This window comes from Gopherus evgoodei, unplaced genomic scaffold (genome assembly GCF_007399415.2).
Source record: "Gopherus evgoodei ecotype Sinaloan lineage unplaced genomic scaffold, rGopEvg1_v1.p scaffold_63_arrow_ctg1, whole genome shotgun sequence".
In the NCBI taxonomy this organism is placed as follows: domain Eukaryota; kingdom Metazoa; phylum Chordata; order Testudines; family Testudinidae; genus Gopherus; species Gopherus evgoodei.
In genome coordinates, this window is record NW_022060084.1 from 689,495 (window position 1) to 707,474 (window position 17,980).

Here is a 17,980-nt window from a genome sequence, read left to right on the forward strand (position 1 = left end):
AATGCCAGCAAGCGGGCTTTTAGAGGGTTTTTTTTCCAGAATGATTGGCAATACCACCCATCAAGCAGATACTTAAAAACTGGAGCAGGTTTAATTGTAAGAGTTGTGAGCCTTGATGCTATTGACACAGACTATTTTGTTCCTACTACTAAATAATCAAGCAATTGTGCAACTGGTCTTAAATGTCACTCCATTAAATACTGTTTTGCCTAAAATAAGTTTTTGGTTTTTTTTAAAAAGCTCTGCAGCTAGGTGTTTGATGTGTAGTTACATCCCTTATTAACACCTGAGAAACACAAGTGACAGCTGTCTTCAGAATCAAAGAATTTGTATTTAAATACTCACTGTAACCAGTTTACCAGCTGTCCAATGGCACAAGAGTGAATTTTTCTAATCCTCAAACATTTTCATCAAGGAGATTTTCACTCCCTAAGTTGGCAAAGAAAACACAGCTTGGTTAATATTTACCATTTTAGACCCAACTCCTGCAAGACACAGAGCCCCTATGAAACTACTTAGCAGCTTTGGCTGAGTAGGGACTGAAGGATTGAACCCCCAAATTGCCACATTCTATTTATACTCATATATAGGCACATCAGGACAAAAAAGCTCTAAACTTCAACATGGACTCAGCCTAGCATGAAATCCCTTCTCTCTCTGGGGTGGGATGAAGAACTAGAGAGCAGCTGTTTCCAGGATTTTAGTGATCTTTCAGTCAAGCCATTTCAAGAACAAAACCCCATATGGCCCCTGAAGCTGCATATGAGGAATTTGCCGTGGGAACAGTGCCACTGAGTTCAATGATTTGCAGGATTGGGGCCTACAAACATAAACAAGAAAGCCAAATGCTTTTTACTGACTTGCACTACATCTCCAGGATCCTAGGGCAGCTCCATGTGCATGTTCTCCTCGCTGCTGCCTCCTTGGCTCAGTGGAACTGAATGGCAGCAGCTCTGTGGATTAGGCAGAAAAGGAGCAGAAGCGCCTTGGCACCTGCTAGGAGGCAGATGTGAAAGGGGACTATACCCACCCCCAGGCCAAAGCAGAGCAGTCCAAGGAACTGCAGCCTGGGACTGGCTCTGGGGTTCGAACCGGATTCCATTTGGATGCATTCCACAGGCAAGTTAGCGCACGTGTGCAAACAGCCCCCAGCCAGCTTCTGCTGCGGGCGCAGGAAACGCTCCTCGCGGCGCGCATTGAGCACCAGGCCCGCTGCTTGGAGCAGACAACGCTGCAAGGAGCAGCAGCCCCCCAGCCCCGAGAGCTAGCTCTGCGGCCTTGTTTAAACTTTCCCGCGCAGCACCATGGCTGGAGCTTCGCGCACCAACTGACTCCGGGGAGCTGCGTGCGCGCAGCACTCCCCAGCGGCGCCTCCCCTTCACGCCAGTCCGCGGGGCCAGCGCAGCCGCCCCGGCCGAGGGCTCGCCAGGCACATCGCAGGAGTTCTCTGCTGGCAAGATGCAGCCGGTCTGGAACAAAGACTTCGGCCAGAAGTCCGACAGCGAGATCGCCATGGACGCGTATCTGGCCAGCCAGGGGCTGTACCGCATGCTCACGGCCAGAGACGCCTCCTGCCTCTTTCGGGCCGTTTCCGAGCAGGTAGCAGGAGTTTCACCCCCCCCCCCCGGTGGTCGCTCGTGGGCCTGCCTGGTTCCCCCCATACCCAGGTCCTAGCAGGCACTTCAGAACTTCTCCTCTCCCTGCCCCTACGTTTCTGGTCCCCTCTCTCCTCAACAGGGCCCGCTCAGCTTGCAAGTCCAACCCCACTTACTTTCTTTGAGGGGGGGGCTGGGGTTGGTGAGGTAAGGCCCCATTTGGATTTTGGAGCAGAGGGGGAGCTGGGTTAGGCTGCAGCTGTATAAAGCAACAAGGGTGCCCGTGACACCTTGTAGGCTAACAGAAGTCTTGGAGCGTAAGGGTGCATCTGGCCAAGTGGGTGTTCACCGACAAAAGCCCCTGCTCCAGGACTTCTCTTAGTCCAGAAGATGCCACAGGACTCTGTGTCAACTGGTATTTTTGGCTTTGAAGTATCCACCTTGGAGACATCTTCATCTTTTCTCTCTATTCCCAAAGCTGGAGCAGCAGGAGTTGCATCAAAGTTTCCAGTTCTGGTCTCTCTCTTACAAAATGGGGGTTGGTTCTAGTTTTGCAAAGTGAGCTGTAGCTAGGGTCTAGTTTCCCTTTTCTCCCAGCTGCCAGAGGTTGGGGTAAAGGGTCTCATTTGGACTAATACTCTACTAGTGGTTACCTAATTAACAATAATTAATTTTCTTTTAGCAACTTCAAATTCTTCCCCTTACAAATGCATGGGTAAATAACAGAAGGCACAGATGTGCATCCAAAAAGGAGCCCGTTATATACTGAGGTTCTATTTATGAGTAGCCTATAAGGGTTTTATTAAATGATTAATCACTTTCTATAGACTGTTAGTTGTAATCGACCTATAGAACTGTTGGACTGTCTATCACAGCAGTTTGCAAACTTCTGTACTGGTGACCCCTTTCACATGGCACAGGGCCCCCTTACACATTAAAAACCACTTGTTTATATATTTAACACCATTGTAAATGCTGGATGCAAGTTGCTCAGGCACTGGCTTCCACCTCAGGTGGCAGGGCTCAGGCCTTCAGCCCCATTCAGTGGGGCTTCAGCTTCCTGCTCTGGGCCCCAGTGAATCTAACGCTGGCCCTGCTTGGTGGTCCCCCTGTAATCTGCTCACCGCCCCGCAGCAGGCCCTGGACCCCTGGTTGAGGGCCACTGATATGAACTATACGGAAAAGGAGCCTTAGTGTAAAAGTACAATTTAAAATGAGTTGCAACCTTTTTGTTTCGGTGCCTTTTAACACCGTCTCTATTTTCTAGATGTTTTCTTGTCAGAGTCATCACAGGGAAGTCAGGAAGGCTTGTGTTTCATTTATGAGAGAAAACCGAGAGAACTTTCAGGCTGTAAGTAGACTTGTGTTTATGAGATGCAATGTTTTGTGTGTAAACTTAGGAAATAATGGGGGTTACACATCAACATTATTTACATAGATCTATGCGCTGAAATCCTACATCGCACTGTACTGTGATTTGTTGTTAGCATCTACGTTTTGACCAATCACGGGTTTAAGCTAGTACTAAGCGAGATGAGAAGTTGAGGGGAAAATGCTTGCTCTTTTGCCTCACTCTGTATACTGTCCATTAGCTTCTAGTCAACTTACATTTGTTTTTAGACTCATAGACTTTAAGGTCAGAAGGGACCAATGTGATCATCTAGTCTGACCTCCTGCACAAAGCAGGCCACAGAACCCTACCCATCCACTTCTATAACAAACCCCTAACCTATGTCCGAGTTATTGAAGTCCTCAAATTGTGGTTTGAAGACCTCAAGCTGCAGAGAATCCACCAGCAAGTGACCCATGCCCCACACTGCAGAGGAAGGCGAAAAACCTCCAGGGCCTCTGCCAATCTGACCCGGAGGAAAATTCCTTCCCGAACCCAAATATGGTGATCAGCTAAACCCTGAGCATGTGGGCAAAACTCGCCAGCCAGCAGGAAAGAATTCTCTGCAGTAACTCAGATCCCATCCCATCCAACATCCCATCACCGCCCACATGGCATACTTATCTGCTGATAATCAAAGATCAGTTGCCAAAATTAAGCTATCCCATCATACCATCCCTTCCATAAACTTATCAAGCTTAGTCTTAAAGCCAGATATGTCTTTTGGCCCTACTACTCCCCTTGGAAGGCTGTTCCAGAACTTCACTCCTCTAATGGTTAGAAACCTTCGTCTAATTTCAAGTCTAAACTTCCTAGTGTCCAGTTTATACCCATTTGTTCTTGTGTCTACATTGGTACTAAGCTTAAATAATTCCTCTCCCTCCCTAATATTAATCCCTCTGATATATTTATAAAGAGCAAGCATATCCCCCCTCAGCCTTCTTTTGGCTAGACTAAACAAGCCAAGCTCTTTGAGTCTCCTTTCATAGGACAGGTTTTCCATTCCTCGGATCATCCTAGTAGCCCGTCTCTGAACCTGTTCCAGTTTGAATTCATCCTTCTTAAACATGGGAGACCAGAACTGCACACGGTATTCCAGGTGAGGTCTCACCAGTGCCTTATATAACAGTACTAACACCTCCTTATCTTTGCTGGAAATACCTCGCCTGATGCATCCTAAAACTGCATTAGCTTTTTTAACAGCCATATCACATTGGCAGCTCATAGTCATCCTGCGATCAACCAATACTCCAAGGTCCTTCTCCTCCTCTGTTGCTTCCGACTGATGCATCCCCAATGTATATCTAAAATTCTTATTATTAATCCCTAAGTGCATGACCTTGCACTTTTCACTATTAAATTTCATCCTATTACTATTACTCCAGTTTACAAGGTCATCCAGATCTTCCTGTATGATTTCCCAGTCCTTCTCTGTGTTAGCAATACCCCCCAGCTTTGTGTCATCCACAAACTTTATTAGCACATTCCCGCTTTTTGTGCCAAGGTCAGTAATAAAAAGGTTAAATAAGATTGGTCCCAAAACCGATCCTTGAGGAACTCCACTAGTAACCTCCTTCCAGCCAGACAGTTCACCCTTCAGTACGACCCGTTGGAGTCTCCCCTTTAACCAGTTCCTTATCCACCTTTCAATTTTCCTATTGATCCCCATCTTTCCCAATTTAACTAATAATTCCCCATGTGGAACCGAGTCAAATGCCTTACTAAAATTGAGGTAAATTAGGTCTACTACATTTCCTTTGTCTAAATAATCTGTCACCTTCTCAAAGAAGGAGATCAGGTTGGTTTGGCACGATCTACCTTTAGTAAAACCATGTTGTAATTTGTCCCAATTACCATTGACCTCAATGTCCTTAACTGCTTTCTTCTTCAAAATTTTTTCCAAGTCCTTACATACTACAGATGTCAAACTAACAGGCCTATAGTTACTCGGATCACTTTTTTCCCTTTCTTAAAGATAGGAACTACGTTAGCAATTCTCCAGTCGTATGGTACAACCGCTGAGTTTACTGATTCATTAAAAATTCTTGCTAACGGGCTTGCAATTTCATGCGCCAGTTCCTTTAATATTCTCAGATGAAGATTGTCTGGGCCCTCCGATTTTGTCCCATTAAGCTGTTCAAGTTTGGCTTCTACCTCAGATGTGGTAATGTCCACTTCCATATCCTCATTCCCGTTTGTCATCCTACCATTATCCCTAAGCTCCTCATTAGCCTTATTAAAGACTGAGGCAAAGTACTTATTTAGATATTGGGCCATGCCTAGGTTATCCTTAACCTCCTTTCCATCCTCAGTGGTTAGCGGTCCCACTTCTTCTTTCTTTGTTTTCTTCTTATTTAGATAGCTATAGAACCTTTTACTATTGGTTTAATTCCCTTTGCAAGGTCCAACTCTAATTGGCTTTTAGCCTTTCTCACTTTATCCCTACATGTTCTGACCTCACTAAGATAGCTTTCCTTGCTAATCCCACCCTTCTTCCACTCCTTGTAGGCTTTCTGCTTTTTCTTAATCACCTCTCCGAGATGCTTGCTCATCCAGCTTGGTCTACAACTCCTGCCTATGGTTTTTTCCCTCTTTCTTGGGATGCAGGCTTCCGATAGTTTCTGCAACTGCGACTTAAAGTAATTCCAGGCCTCCTCTGCATTTAGATCCACAAGTTCTTCAGTCCAATCCACTTCTCTAACTAATTTCCTTAATTCTTTAAAGTTAGCCCTCGAGAAGTCAAAAACCCTAGTCCCAGATCTATTTTTGTTTATCCTTCCATCTAGTTTGAACTGGAAACATATGGCGCAACATTTTTATTTGTAAAAGATAATATACATTTACTCTAAACATCTGAGCTCTTGCTTTAAGGAACTGTGATTACAGTACCATGTAGACATTAATAAGCGGTCTTGTGAAACTGAACCTTCGTGTGTGTGTGTAACACTCAGTTCTGAAGTAAAACATGCATCTCTAAGAACAGTGGAATACTGCATGGCTCTTAAAGCTCATAACACACCATGGTTAAATGTCACTGCGTATTTTTAGTAGATGACCACTATTTTCTCTACTATAACTGAAGTGGTAGAGGTCTGTGGTTTTCATTCAGAAGATCACAAATTCAACCCCTGCCAACAACTTTGGTGCCTTTATATACCTAGTTTGTTACAATACTACTGAATATTCAGAAATGTGCTTGTTGCTCTGATAGGTCAGTGGTTGTCAGCAACAGGTAAACTTACCAGTATAGACAGGTCCTGTGAATCCTTTGAAACAACTTGGTTCTGGAAGAGCATTCTGAATACTCTACTGGCTATCAGAACTCTAGTTCATAGATGGCTTTCCCTGCCTCTTAAGGGAACAATTCTGAATGTTTTATCCACAAAATAGATGTTGAAAGCAATAAACTTGCTTCTTCAGTATTATAATACTGTGCAGTCTTTCTCATCAAGTGATATTAAAGTGCTTTGTACGCTGTGGACATGCGGCACTTAATGACAGGTTTCAGAGTAGCGGTCGTATTAGTCTGTATCCGCAAAAAGAACAGGAGTACTTGTGGCACCTTAGAAACTAACACATTTATTTGAGCAAGAGCTTTCGTGGGCTACAGCCCACTTCATCGGATGCATAGACTGGAACATACAGCAAGAAAATATTTATACATACAGAGAACATGAAAAGGTGGAAGTAGCCAGACCAACTGTAAGAGGCCAATCAATTGAGATGACCCCACTGAAATGCAGCTACCATTGGGGTGGAGGGAGACATCCAGCTGGTCTCAGAACATGCTGTATAATAGTGAGATGAGAGATTTTTTTGGTGACAGGCACTTGCACAAGTTCCTACTCACAATTATTGCTGTGCTATTTTAACTTCCATACAGAGCAGATAAAAGGAAAAGACAGTAAAACTATGTGGCATCTAACGGATTGGCCTCAGGAGGAAGGGCTGGGGTGAGCAATTCTGTGTATTTGCACTTGTGTATTTTAGGCTAGCTACCTTCCCAACCTTAAGCAATCCCATGGCAACTGGAGGAGCAGATATAACATTTCATAATCGCTAAAATAGTTACCCTGCCATTTAAAAACAAACATGCTTGAAAAGTCACGTCTGCAATGCACTGAATGGGAGCAGGTGGGGCAAATTGTTAAAATTAAACTATTTTCAGACCAAACTATTAGTTCCAGATAACCAAATTGTACATTTAGTTGTGCATGTGCGTGAGGTATCTGGACCGTCCAGACCTTATGTTTGACACAAAGAGCTTGGCTTGTTTAGCCTGGCCAAAAGAAGGCTGCGGGGGGACATGCTTGCTCTATATAAATATATCAGGGGGGTTAACGTTAGGGAGGGAGAGGAATTATTTAAGTTTAATTCTAATGTAGGCACGAGGACGAATGGGTATAAACTGGATATTAGGAAGTTTAGACTTGAAATTAGACGAAGGTTTCTAACCATTAGGGGAGTGAAGTTCTGGAACAGCCTTCCGAGGGAAGTAGTGGGGGTAAAAGACTTTCCTGGCTTTAAGACAAAGCTTGATAAGTATATGGACGGGATGTTATGATAGGATTGTTAATTTGGGCAATTGATCTTGGATTACCACCAGATAGGTCTGCTCAATGGTCTGCGGGGAGATGTTGGATGGAATGGGAACTGAGTTACTGCAGAGAATTCCTTCTTGGGTGCTGGCTGGTGACTCTTGCCCACATGCTCAGGGTTTAACTGATCGCCATATTTGGGGTCGGGAAGGAATTTTCCTCCAGGGCGGATTGGCAGGGGCCCTGGAGGTTTTTCGCCTTCCCCTGCAGCGTGGGGCACGGGTCGCTTGCTGGTGGTTTCTCTGCAGCTTGAGGTCTTCAAACCAATTTTGAGGATTTCAATAACTCTGTCCTGGGTTAGGGGTTGTTATAAAATTGGATGGGTGGGGTTCTGTGGCCTGCCTTGTGCAGGAGGTCAGACTAGATGATCAGATTGGTCCCTTCTGACCTATGAGTCTATGTGCTTCCTTACTATGTTTGAGGAAACACTGCTATAATTCTGACTTGGATTTTTTTTTCTGTTCGATCTAGTGCAGGGTTTGGCAACCTTTCAGAAGTGCTGTGCTGAGTCTTCCTTTAGTCACTCTAATTGAAGTTTTTGCATGCCAGTCATACATTTTAATGTTTTTAGAAGGTCTCTTTCGATAAGTCTATAATTTATAATGAAACTATTGTATGTAAAGTAAACAAGGTTTTAAAAATGTTGAAGATGCTTCATTTAACATTAAATTAAATTAAAATGCAGAGCCCCCCGGACCGGTGGCCAGGACCCGGGCAGTGTAAGTGCCACTGAAAATCAGCTTGCATGCCGCAGGCTGCCTACCCCAATCTAGTGCATATAGATAAAACAGCTTTTCAGCAAGAAGTTACCTCCTTTACTAAGCACATACATACACAATTGTTCCTAAATGTAGGGGCAAGGGAGAAATCATTCATGATCAGGAAAGCTGCTTATTTGCCTTATGAACCTGAAGGCTGTTGAGCTAAGACCACTGCCTATATGCTGACCAATATAGTCTCATTGTTTCTTTGTACTCCTTCCTCCCCCAATTGTCTAAGGCCTTGGCTACACTGGCGCTTTACAGCGCTGCAACTTTCTCGCTCAGGGGTGTGAAAAACACACACACCCTGAGCACTGCAAGATACAGCACCGGAAAGCGCCAGTGTAAACAGTGCCACAGCGCTGGGAGTGCGGCTCCCAACGCTGCAAGCTAATCCCCATGGGGAGGTGGAGTACGTGCAGCCTGGGAGAGCTGCGACCACATTCACACTTCAAAGTGCTGCCGCGGCAGCTCTCCCGTAGCAGCACTTTGAAGTTTCGAGTGTAGCCAAGCCCTAAGACAACAGATGGATATAGACTTGGATTGTAAGCTCCTTGGAGCAGGGCCTATCTGTTGTTTGTATGTTGCCCAGCACAATGGAGTCCTGAGCCATGACTTGGTTCCTAGGCACTATTTAATACAAATAAGAAAAATATTTTCAGTTTTCTTCTAAACTCTTTAAATACAAAGTGCATTTTCTGACTCTTAATGTTTCCAGCAGATTGAATAATGATATGCATCTAATTAAATCAATTCTATCTTTTCTTTTTAAGTATGTGGAAGGATCATTTGAAGAATATCTGGAACGGCTGGGAGATCCAGAGGTAAGGCCAGATTCGTATTCCTGAGGCTGAGCCCAGAAAGCTCATGATGTTTGCTGGAATGTGGGTTTGAATATTGTTTCTATTGTACCTCAGTCCTGCTGTCAGATCCACGTGCACCTGAACAGAGCTGTCTTGATTTCAGTAGGACGTTGCGTGGGTGCAGTAGGACTCTAGATCTGATGGCATGATCAGGGCCTTGGTTCTTGCTTGTGGGCAAAAGAGGGGCATTGTCAAACCACAACAATGTAACTTCAGCTGAGGGAACCAAACTTTGGTCCTGTCAGCCTGGACCTTTAAAAGGCTGTTACAAAATTGGGTGCAGAATTCATAGCAAATGTTTGACAAATTTTGCATTTTTCCCAGTTTTTTGGGGGAGAACCCTGCTTTCTTACTGTAGCAGGGCGGTCACCCGCTCCTGCCTTAAAAGGTTTGGAACAGCCCCGGGGGAGCGTAAGGCTGGGCTGATGGGGAAGCAGCCACAGCTGGGCCATGCCTCAATCAGATCGTAGCTGGCCTTGTAGAAGGCTGTGAGCCAGGCACTCAGGCAGGCTCCCTGCAGGCTGGGAGAGAGCAGGGGCCAGCTGATGGTATGGAGGGTAGAGCTAGGGAGCTCAGGCCTGGTGACCTCCCAGGCTTCAGGCCTGATATCAAGGCCTAAAAAGGTACTGGGTGGCAGGGGAAGACAGCGGGCCCGAACGCCCTTTCCTAGGATGAGTGGCTTTTACACTGCAGTCTGCCCCAGGGAGCGGGGACTTGGTGATGACTGGCAGTAGCCCAGACTAAGGCAAGATGGGGATAGTGGATTGGGGGTTCCCCAGGAAGGGGAGAGACAGAGGCAGAGTGTGTGTGGGGGGTTACTGCCATGGGGAAGCACCCCGGGGTAAAGGGGCATCGGGGTCTGGGAGGGACATGGAGGCCAGCGGCAGCAGGACACCGGCCTGTGGAGGGTGCTCTGGTCTGGAAAAGAGCTAATTCCCAATGACCAGCAGGAGGTGCCGCAGGGGTGAGTCGCCGCACCTTTTATACTTACTGTTTCTTTGAAGATTTTTAACTAGTGAACATGAGCAGGATATAACAGTATCTAAAGCAAATTTAGCATGTTTATCAAAGAAATATTTAAAAATATATTTGAGACTGCCTCAGGTCTAGCTAGTAGAGTTTAGCTGCAACTTTACACAGGATTATTGGGCCAAAACTTGAATACTTAATTGTCCCATGTACATGATCTGCTCTTTAGGAATCCTCACATTTTACAAATTTCCAGATGCAGAAAGAATCAGAATTTTCAAAAAGACAGAACTTAATATTTTAGAGGTACATCATCACTTCACATTGATTCTCTCCTCCCACCCCTTGTTGAGTTTTCTTCAATGCCCACAAATATTTAAGGCAGCCTCTGAGGGGTTTTACCCTTACCACTAACTTGTAAGGATTGAGGAGTAGACCCGTCTCCTTTTCACTATGAAACACTGTTATTGCAGAGGGAAATATATTTAGATGTATTCCTTTGCGTAGGCGTGCGCAGCACATTTCATTAGGGTGCGCACCCAAGGAATCTTATTTTAAAGGCAAACATTTATTGAATACTCAATCATAAGGATGTTATTTTTATTCATCAAACAAACTAAAGAAACTAAAACTTAACTAAACTTAATTTTAAAACAATTAACAACTAAACTTTACTTAAAATGAGACACAAAATACCACATTTTTGCTGTAGTGATAACCAGGCGTATACAAAGATGCAATCAATTTTCATGATCTTTAACCAGATAATGAGCTAATCCAAAGTGACCAAAACAGATTAAGGTTTCTTCATCTTCCTTTCCTAGAGAATGAGACATCGCTCACCAGATGTTATGGATGTAAATTCCTCAGTCACATCATTGTAATTAACTGACACAGCCAGTTCTTGTTCAATGTACAAAACCATGAGTCACGGCGCTATTGGGGCAGTGTACTTCTTAGTTTGTTTTTTACATGTGCTAGTTTCGAAAAGGCGCTTTCACATGAACAGCTTGTCTGCTCCTTTTCTTCTCTTAACAACGAACGGATCCATATTTTAAAATGAAAAGGAGGTATCATACGATTAAATTAAAACGTAAAGCCACGGGCTTGTTATGCTCTTTCAGTAGGGTACACGCGACAAACACTGTAGACACTGCACTGTGCACGCCTGACGTGGCCGCTGATATAGGTCTAAGAATTTTCTAGAATCGTAGCTGGAGGGGAGGGGAGGACCAATGGCGATGTGGAGCCACAGTAGTAGGGACGCCTGCTGCGAGCGAACGTGAGCTTTCTATATAGAGTATCATGCCATTTAAATTAAAACACAAAGCCATTTTTTTTTGAGACATTAGGGCAGGCATGGGCAAACTGTATGGCCCGAGGGTTCCAAAATTGTATGGAGGGCCAGGTAGGGAAGGCTGTGTCTCCCTAAACAGCCTGGCCCTGCCCTCTATCTGACCCCCACCCACTTCCTGCCCCCAACTGCCCCCCTCAGAATCCCCGACCTGTCCTGCTCCTTGTCTGCTGACAGCCCCCCTCAGGCCCCACCTTCCCCTGCTGCCTGTCCCCTAACTGCCCTGACCCCTATCCACCCCCCGTCTGAGTCCTGACAGACCCCCGGGACTCCCACAATCCAACCCCCCATTCCCCATCCCCTGAACGCACCCTTCCCCCGGCTGAACCTCTGCCCCATCCAACCCTCCCCCCCGCTCCCTGTCCCCTGACAGTCCCCGGGACTCCCTGCCCCTTATCCAACCCCCGGCCCTGGCCCCTTACCATGCCGCTTTCCCCCTCTCCTGGAGTCTCAGCGAGCCATGTCCAGGAGCTCCTGCCGCTCGGCCCACCAGAGCTCGCAGCCCCACCCCCTGACCACACGGCTCCGTGCAGCAGGAGCTCACGTCCCGCCGGAGCCACACTGCTGCCGTGCTGTCCAGGGCTGCTCCTGGACACGAAGCGCTTAGGCACCGGGGTATGAGGTGGAAGCCTCCTTGGCCAGGAGCTCAGGCGGGCTGGGCAGGACGAGCTTGCCCACCCCTGCATTAGGGTTTGCTTGGGCACACCCCATACGCACGCCTATGCTCCTTTGTAGAGCTTGGTTTGAGTCTTTTCGAGCTTTGACGACAGGGGCTTAGAAGTTTACACTGTAGTTAGAGCTGGTCAGGAAATGCTTTTTAAAAAAATCATGAAAAATGTTGACTAGCTGAATGAATGGTATATAGAGAACCAGTATAGCATTCCAGGGACTGCAGGGCAGGCTCGGTGGTCAGCTCCACTCCATGTTTGATGAAGAACAGTTCTTTTCGTACCTTCTAACATGATCTTAAAATATTTGTGTACACATAGGGAAGGGCTGGCCAGCTGGAAATAAGTGCTCTATCACTGATGTATAAGTAAGTCTCTTCCTTTTTTAATTTTAAATTAAAATTAATTTTGTAATGGGCTTTGGATGTTTAAGGGTACTAGCTGTGGGGCCCAGAATCTCTTGATTAATAGATTTTTAAGGCTAGGAGGGACAATTATGATCATCTAGCTTTGAGGCCAGCTTGGCTTAGGAGTGACTGCCGGTCAATATTTATTACATGAATGGGTGGCTGCAAACCAATTCCAGGTAAAGACGATCCCACGTCCTGAAATGTACTCAATTGGCATCCCAGGTAAGTCTCCCAAGAGGAGAAAGATCTGGTGGCCATGGAGATTGAGCTAACCCCGACTACTGGAGGTTTCATTGCTGCTGCCCAGGCAATACTGGCTCTGTGAATTATCAGAGGGCTTTGGTCTCTAGTGATATCTATGTGGCATTTTTCGTAACTATTAAACTCTTTTTAAAAAAAGTATACGGTGAGAGACTTACTGATAGGAAGTGTGTGAAATGATGTGGAGTTGTGTGCATTGGAAACATCTAATGCTGGCTATAAAAGTTAACTGCCAGCACAAAAGTAAAACTCTGTGCTCGCTATATGAGGTGGCCTTGAAAATTCAGGAAGTGAGAAGTGCTGCTCGGTGTACATGCCTGGAAATGCATTTAAAATAAATTATCATTTCAACTGACATTTGCGTCTGCTGCAGGTACTGTCTGTCTTGCTTAAAAAAAAATACTGCCACTTCTGAACAAACAGTTTAGGAGCCTGGGGCAGAGATGCTAAAACACTCTGCATGCTGTTCCAGTCCGAAATAGACAATTGGATTTCTACAAGGTTCTAATGGCATCCTGTACTGAGGTTTTAACCCGTTTGGGAACTACTTTGTTAAGGGTTAATTACCTCACTATCAGAGCAATCAGTCTTGAGATCAGAAATACCTGAACTAATAATAAAAAGATGCATCTTATCTGAAACCAGGTCTTGTAGGTTTTACCAAATATTTCTTCTTTCAAGTAAATGGTTCCTCTTTGTGAATTTAGTTATTGCTTAAATTTAATGTCGGCATTCACTTGTTAGGAAAAATATTCTGCTCCCATTCTCTCTATTAACCAACAGTGGATTCTCTAAACTATTCCTTCCAATGTCTTCATAACAAGCACTTGCATTAAACGCCTGCTGTCTCTCAATTCGCTTGATTTTCCTCTTCTTGCCTAGCCGAGACTTTATTCTGTACCAGGAACCTGGACAGCCACCCACCTGTGCTACAAACAATGGCTTTGAAGACAAGGTAAGGAAATGGGAGCCAATTTTCTATCCCCCCACTCCTAGATGGCTCTAATTTCACCCCGTTCGAATGAGCTTATCACTTCCGTTTTGCTCTTGTAACTCCTGTGAAGTCTCTGCACGTTTTGCCCACTTAAAAAACAAAACCAAAGCTAACTTCAGCAGGGCTGATGCTTTCACAGCTGAACACTCTCATTGAACAGTCGTTAACATTTTGCTAGACTAAGTTCCTGTTGGCTGCAGGAGTTATGATATTACAGCCCAGGAATCTTCCCATTTGATCAACTGTGATTTTTCTGGGTTGATGGTGCCTGAATAAGAACATAAGAACGGCCATACCGGGTCAGACCAAAGGTCCATCCAGCCCAGTATCTGTCTACTGACAGTGGTCAGTGCCAGGTGCCCCAGAGGGAGTGAAGCTAACAGGCAATGATCAAGTGATCTCTCTCCTGCCATCCAGCTCCACCCTCTGACAAACAGAGGTTAGGGACCCCATTCCTTACCAATCCTGGCTAATAGCCATTGATGGACTTAACCACCATGAGTTTATCCAGTTCTCTTTTAAATGCTGTTATGGTCCTAGCCTTCACAACCTCCTCAGGTAAGGAGTTCCACAAGTTGATCGTGCGCTGTGTGAATAACTTCCTTTTATTTGTTTTAAACCTAGTGCCTATTAATTTCATTTGGTGGCCCCTGGTTCTTGTATTATGGGAACAAGTAAATAACTTTTCCTTATCCACTTTCTCCACATCACTCATGATTTTATATACCTCTGTCATATCCCCCCTTAATCTCCTCTTTTCCAATACAGTTCCCTGTGGCTATTTTTTATAATCTCACTAGCTAGAATGAGACACTTGGATTGAGTTGTGAATGAGCAAAGTGAAGGTGTCAAGATTAGACAAATATATGGGTGAAGAAAGGGCACTCTTCTCCCTCCCCCAAAAGTGAGCAGAGGAGATTTTTAGGGTGTATTCTTTTTTCCTTCCTGGATAGAAATTAATTAGCTTGATTTTTTTTTTCATGGGGTTTGCATTATGTAAAGCAGTAAATAGTATAAACCCACTTGAGGTTTTGACACAATTACAGGGTGTAGGGAAAGTTCTGTATTTAGCTTTTCCTCTAGTTTGATACTAGTGGGCCAATAAGTTTTTGCAGTTTGGGGATTTGAAATGCAATAGTGATTGGCATTTAGCGTCTAGACCATTAGTTGGTCATAAGGTAGCTGACTCTCAGTAAAGTCTCTCATATTTGACCTTTAACAGTTCATGAGATAACTAAAGAGTGTCCATGGAGGTAATAGGCAAACTTATTTGTACACCTGCTACAATCTCTTCTGTAGGGATCAACTCTGTTTCTAACACTTTGTTTGTATTTATACTAAGCACTGCCATTGTTTGGACAGTGAGTTAAAGCCCTGGCCTTAGAATGAGTAAAGGAGTTGTAGTCTTGAGCTAGAACATGTTTAGTTTTCTTTGATTTCTTCCTCAAAGTTTTTTGTTTGTTTGTTTGTTTTTTCAAGATCTTGCTGTGTTGTTCCGATGACTCCCATTACGACTCTGTGTATACAGAACAATCTCAGGCAGATGCTGCTGTTTGTCAGGGTAAATTAACTCTCTTACTCTTTCCGTTACAAATAGTGTATTTGAAGTACTTCTCAACATTGTTCTCTTTCTTGGGAGGAGAGGAGTACTGAAGGGAGAAGAAAGTGGAAAGCTCATTAACCATTTTGAATGGCGTTTAGTGTAACTGATATGTTCTGGAAGTCCACAGTGAACACATCCGCTACTCTAAGGTCACCTATCAGACTCCAGGTGTTCTTTGTCTGGCACCGAGTCAAAACCATTGGGTTCTATGTGCTTTGTTTTCCCAGCTGTCTTGTACGAGATCCTGTACAAAGATATGCTTGGCGTGGAGAAGAAGGAATTGAGAGGTGCAGTTGACAGTTTTCGAAGTGGGGACAAAAAGAACAGAAACAGTGCCTCTGTTGGAAGTGAGGATGCAAACTTTGATAGCCTTCCCAAGGAAGGGTCCAACACTTCATCAGAAAGGAGGTACTAGTTTAAAAACAAATTATCCTGTGAATAGTAACTGATCACTTAAAGGTGTTTTTTTTTGTTTGTTTGTATTTTTTATTGGAGGGGTGGGGAGACTAGCCTACCAGTTGTGTTCTGAGCTGCCACATGGAACATCTGCCTTCATTCTCCAATGTCCTGGTACCGAGCCAGAGTCTGAGCATATTGTGGAAAAAGCAGCGTGCTTTCCCTGGGACTGGGAAGTGACGTGTGGTTGAGCAGCCACCTCTCACACTGGCTTGAGTCAACTGGCACTTTCTTACTGAACAAATCACGAGTAAGCAGAAACATTGGCTTCCTTTAGCGAGAAACTATTAGGCTACTTTAATTCCTATTAGTATGGCAGCAGCAAGACTGCTAATACTATGAGAAAGTGAGCTGGATTCTATTCTGGCTTGTACTTCGCTAACAAAACTATGCCCTAAGTTTAGGACCAAACCCTGCCCTCATTTGCAGTGCCACTGTGGAGCCCATTTATTTCTGATGGGGTAGGAACCAGTGGGATTGTACAGATGAGACAACAACATTTGACCTAATTAATTGTGATGACGTGCAAGCCGGAAAGAACTCAACTTAAGTTGCTGGCTCTGGCAGTTCTTAAACACTTTGTCACGTAGACACCCTTGTTAAGGAGTCCTTCAGATTTAAAAAAAAATAAAAAATAAGGGTGGGGGGGGACTCCATAATGCCTATGAGTGGAACAACTGAAGGAGTGTTTAAGTTTGCAAAATGGAACTGGGCTGACCTTTCCTTAAACATAAAACAGTGTTGCATGAAAGACCTCAATTGAAGGGGTTGGAGTGGGGGGGAGAGCATTGTATTTACAATCAGAAAAAGGTTTAGTGTGTTTGAGTGTTGCAGGTGCACAACTTCATATTTGTAGTACATTAGAATAGTGTTTGGTTCTTGCTTGCATCTTATCACTTGATGGCACCATAATTCTTCTGTAAGGTCATTCAGCCACTTTGATCTTGTTGATTTCAGTGCTGGCCAGAAATCTTGCATTGTATTTTGTAATCCTATTTTTAAATTGCTTAGAGAGGAAGACTGGGAAGGCAACAATACTGACAATCCGCCTGAAGATAAACTCAGACAAGGCACTGAAGAGGCAAAGGTTTGGCAATTAAGGGAGAATCCTTCAGTTCTTTCTCATTAGTGTTCATGATACTGTGATTAAGGTTGAACCAGCCCTTCCTATTCTAAATGCTGCTGTTGAGGAAATAAAACAGGTGTAAATCCACAGACTTACATGTGCATGTTTCGTTTTTAGCCCTGGTATTCTTTATCTCGTCTTCGAAATTAATTGTTGAGCCTCTCAGCAGTAAGCTTTTTATGAGATAATACTCTCTTGTTCTCTAGCTAGCTTAAAAATAAACAAGCAGTTTTAAAAACAAAATTTGGCAAACCAACCCTCATCTGGACTCTTACTTAGAAACCATCTAGTTTATCGTATTTAATCTAATTTTATTTTAGGCACATGAACAGTGCTGCTGTTCCATTTTACCAGGCCTGGCTCAAAACGCTGCTCTAGCTAACATTCAAGGAGCGTGTGTGTGTGTGTGTGACTTTGATTTGGAGTTGTGTGGTCAGCCGCTTTTAAATGTCAGCCCCTAGTTAGTTTCCTTTCCTATTTTTATCTCCTCACTAAAAACTTTCTATCCTGAAATCAAACAGCTCAGTATAGAGCCCGTGGTTAAATAAAGATCATTTTGAAGTTATGGCTTCTGAGGCTCATGGACAAAGCAATAATACCTAAAGACTTGTTCATATTCTTCTTTGCTTCTCTACTTGAAGCAAACAAACTGCCTGTCCTAGTGGAACTGAAAGAGGCAGAGAAGACAAAGTGTATATGCCTGTTTAAAATAATTTGAATCTCTGCAAGGAAAGGAAAGGCTTGTGAATATATGGCACGCTTTTAATTGTTGTCCATTTTAACTCTGTTTTAGCAGCCAGAAAACCCACAAAAGATATGTTTTGCGTATAGAGTGATGAAAGCCCTGGACCCTCGGATCTATCGAAATATAGAGTTTGAAGTTTGGTTGGACAGCAGAAGAGGTACCCAAAAAGCCATGTTGTATATGCTGT

General features: G+C 44.2%; 1 protein-coding gene across 1 annotated transcript in view; it reads left to right on the plus strand.

The window, feature by feature from the left end:
- Nucleotides 1-1,458: 1,458 nt before the first annotated feature.
- LOC115643591 (putative bifunctional UDP-N-acetylglucosamine transferase and deubiquitinase ALG13) overlaps nt 1,459-17,980 on the plus strand; it is a 49,260-nt gene continuing 32,738 nt past the window's right edge. The window contains exons 1-9 of the mRNA XM_030547604.1: nt 1,459-1,599; nt 2,863-2,946; nt 9,118-9,168; nt 12,520-12,566; nt 13,752-13,824; nt 15,343-15,424; nt 15,694-15,874; nt 16,934-17,009; nt 17,842-17,950. Of these exons, the coding sequence (XP_030403464.1) occupies nt 1,459-1,599; nt 2,863-2,946; nt 9,118-9,168; nt 12,520-12,566; nt 13,752-13,824; nt 15,343-15,424; nt 15,694-15,874; nt 16,934-17,009; nt 17,842-17,950 (844 nt within the window). The remainder of the gene's footprint in view (nt 1,600-2,862; nt 2,947-9,117; nt 9,169-12,519; nt 12,567-13,751; nt 13,825-15,342; nt 15,425-15,693; nt 15,875-16,933; nt 17,010-17,841; nt 17,951-17,980) is intronic.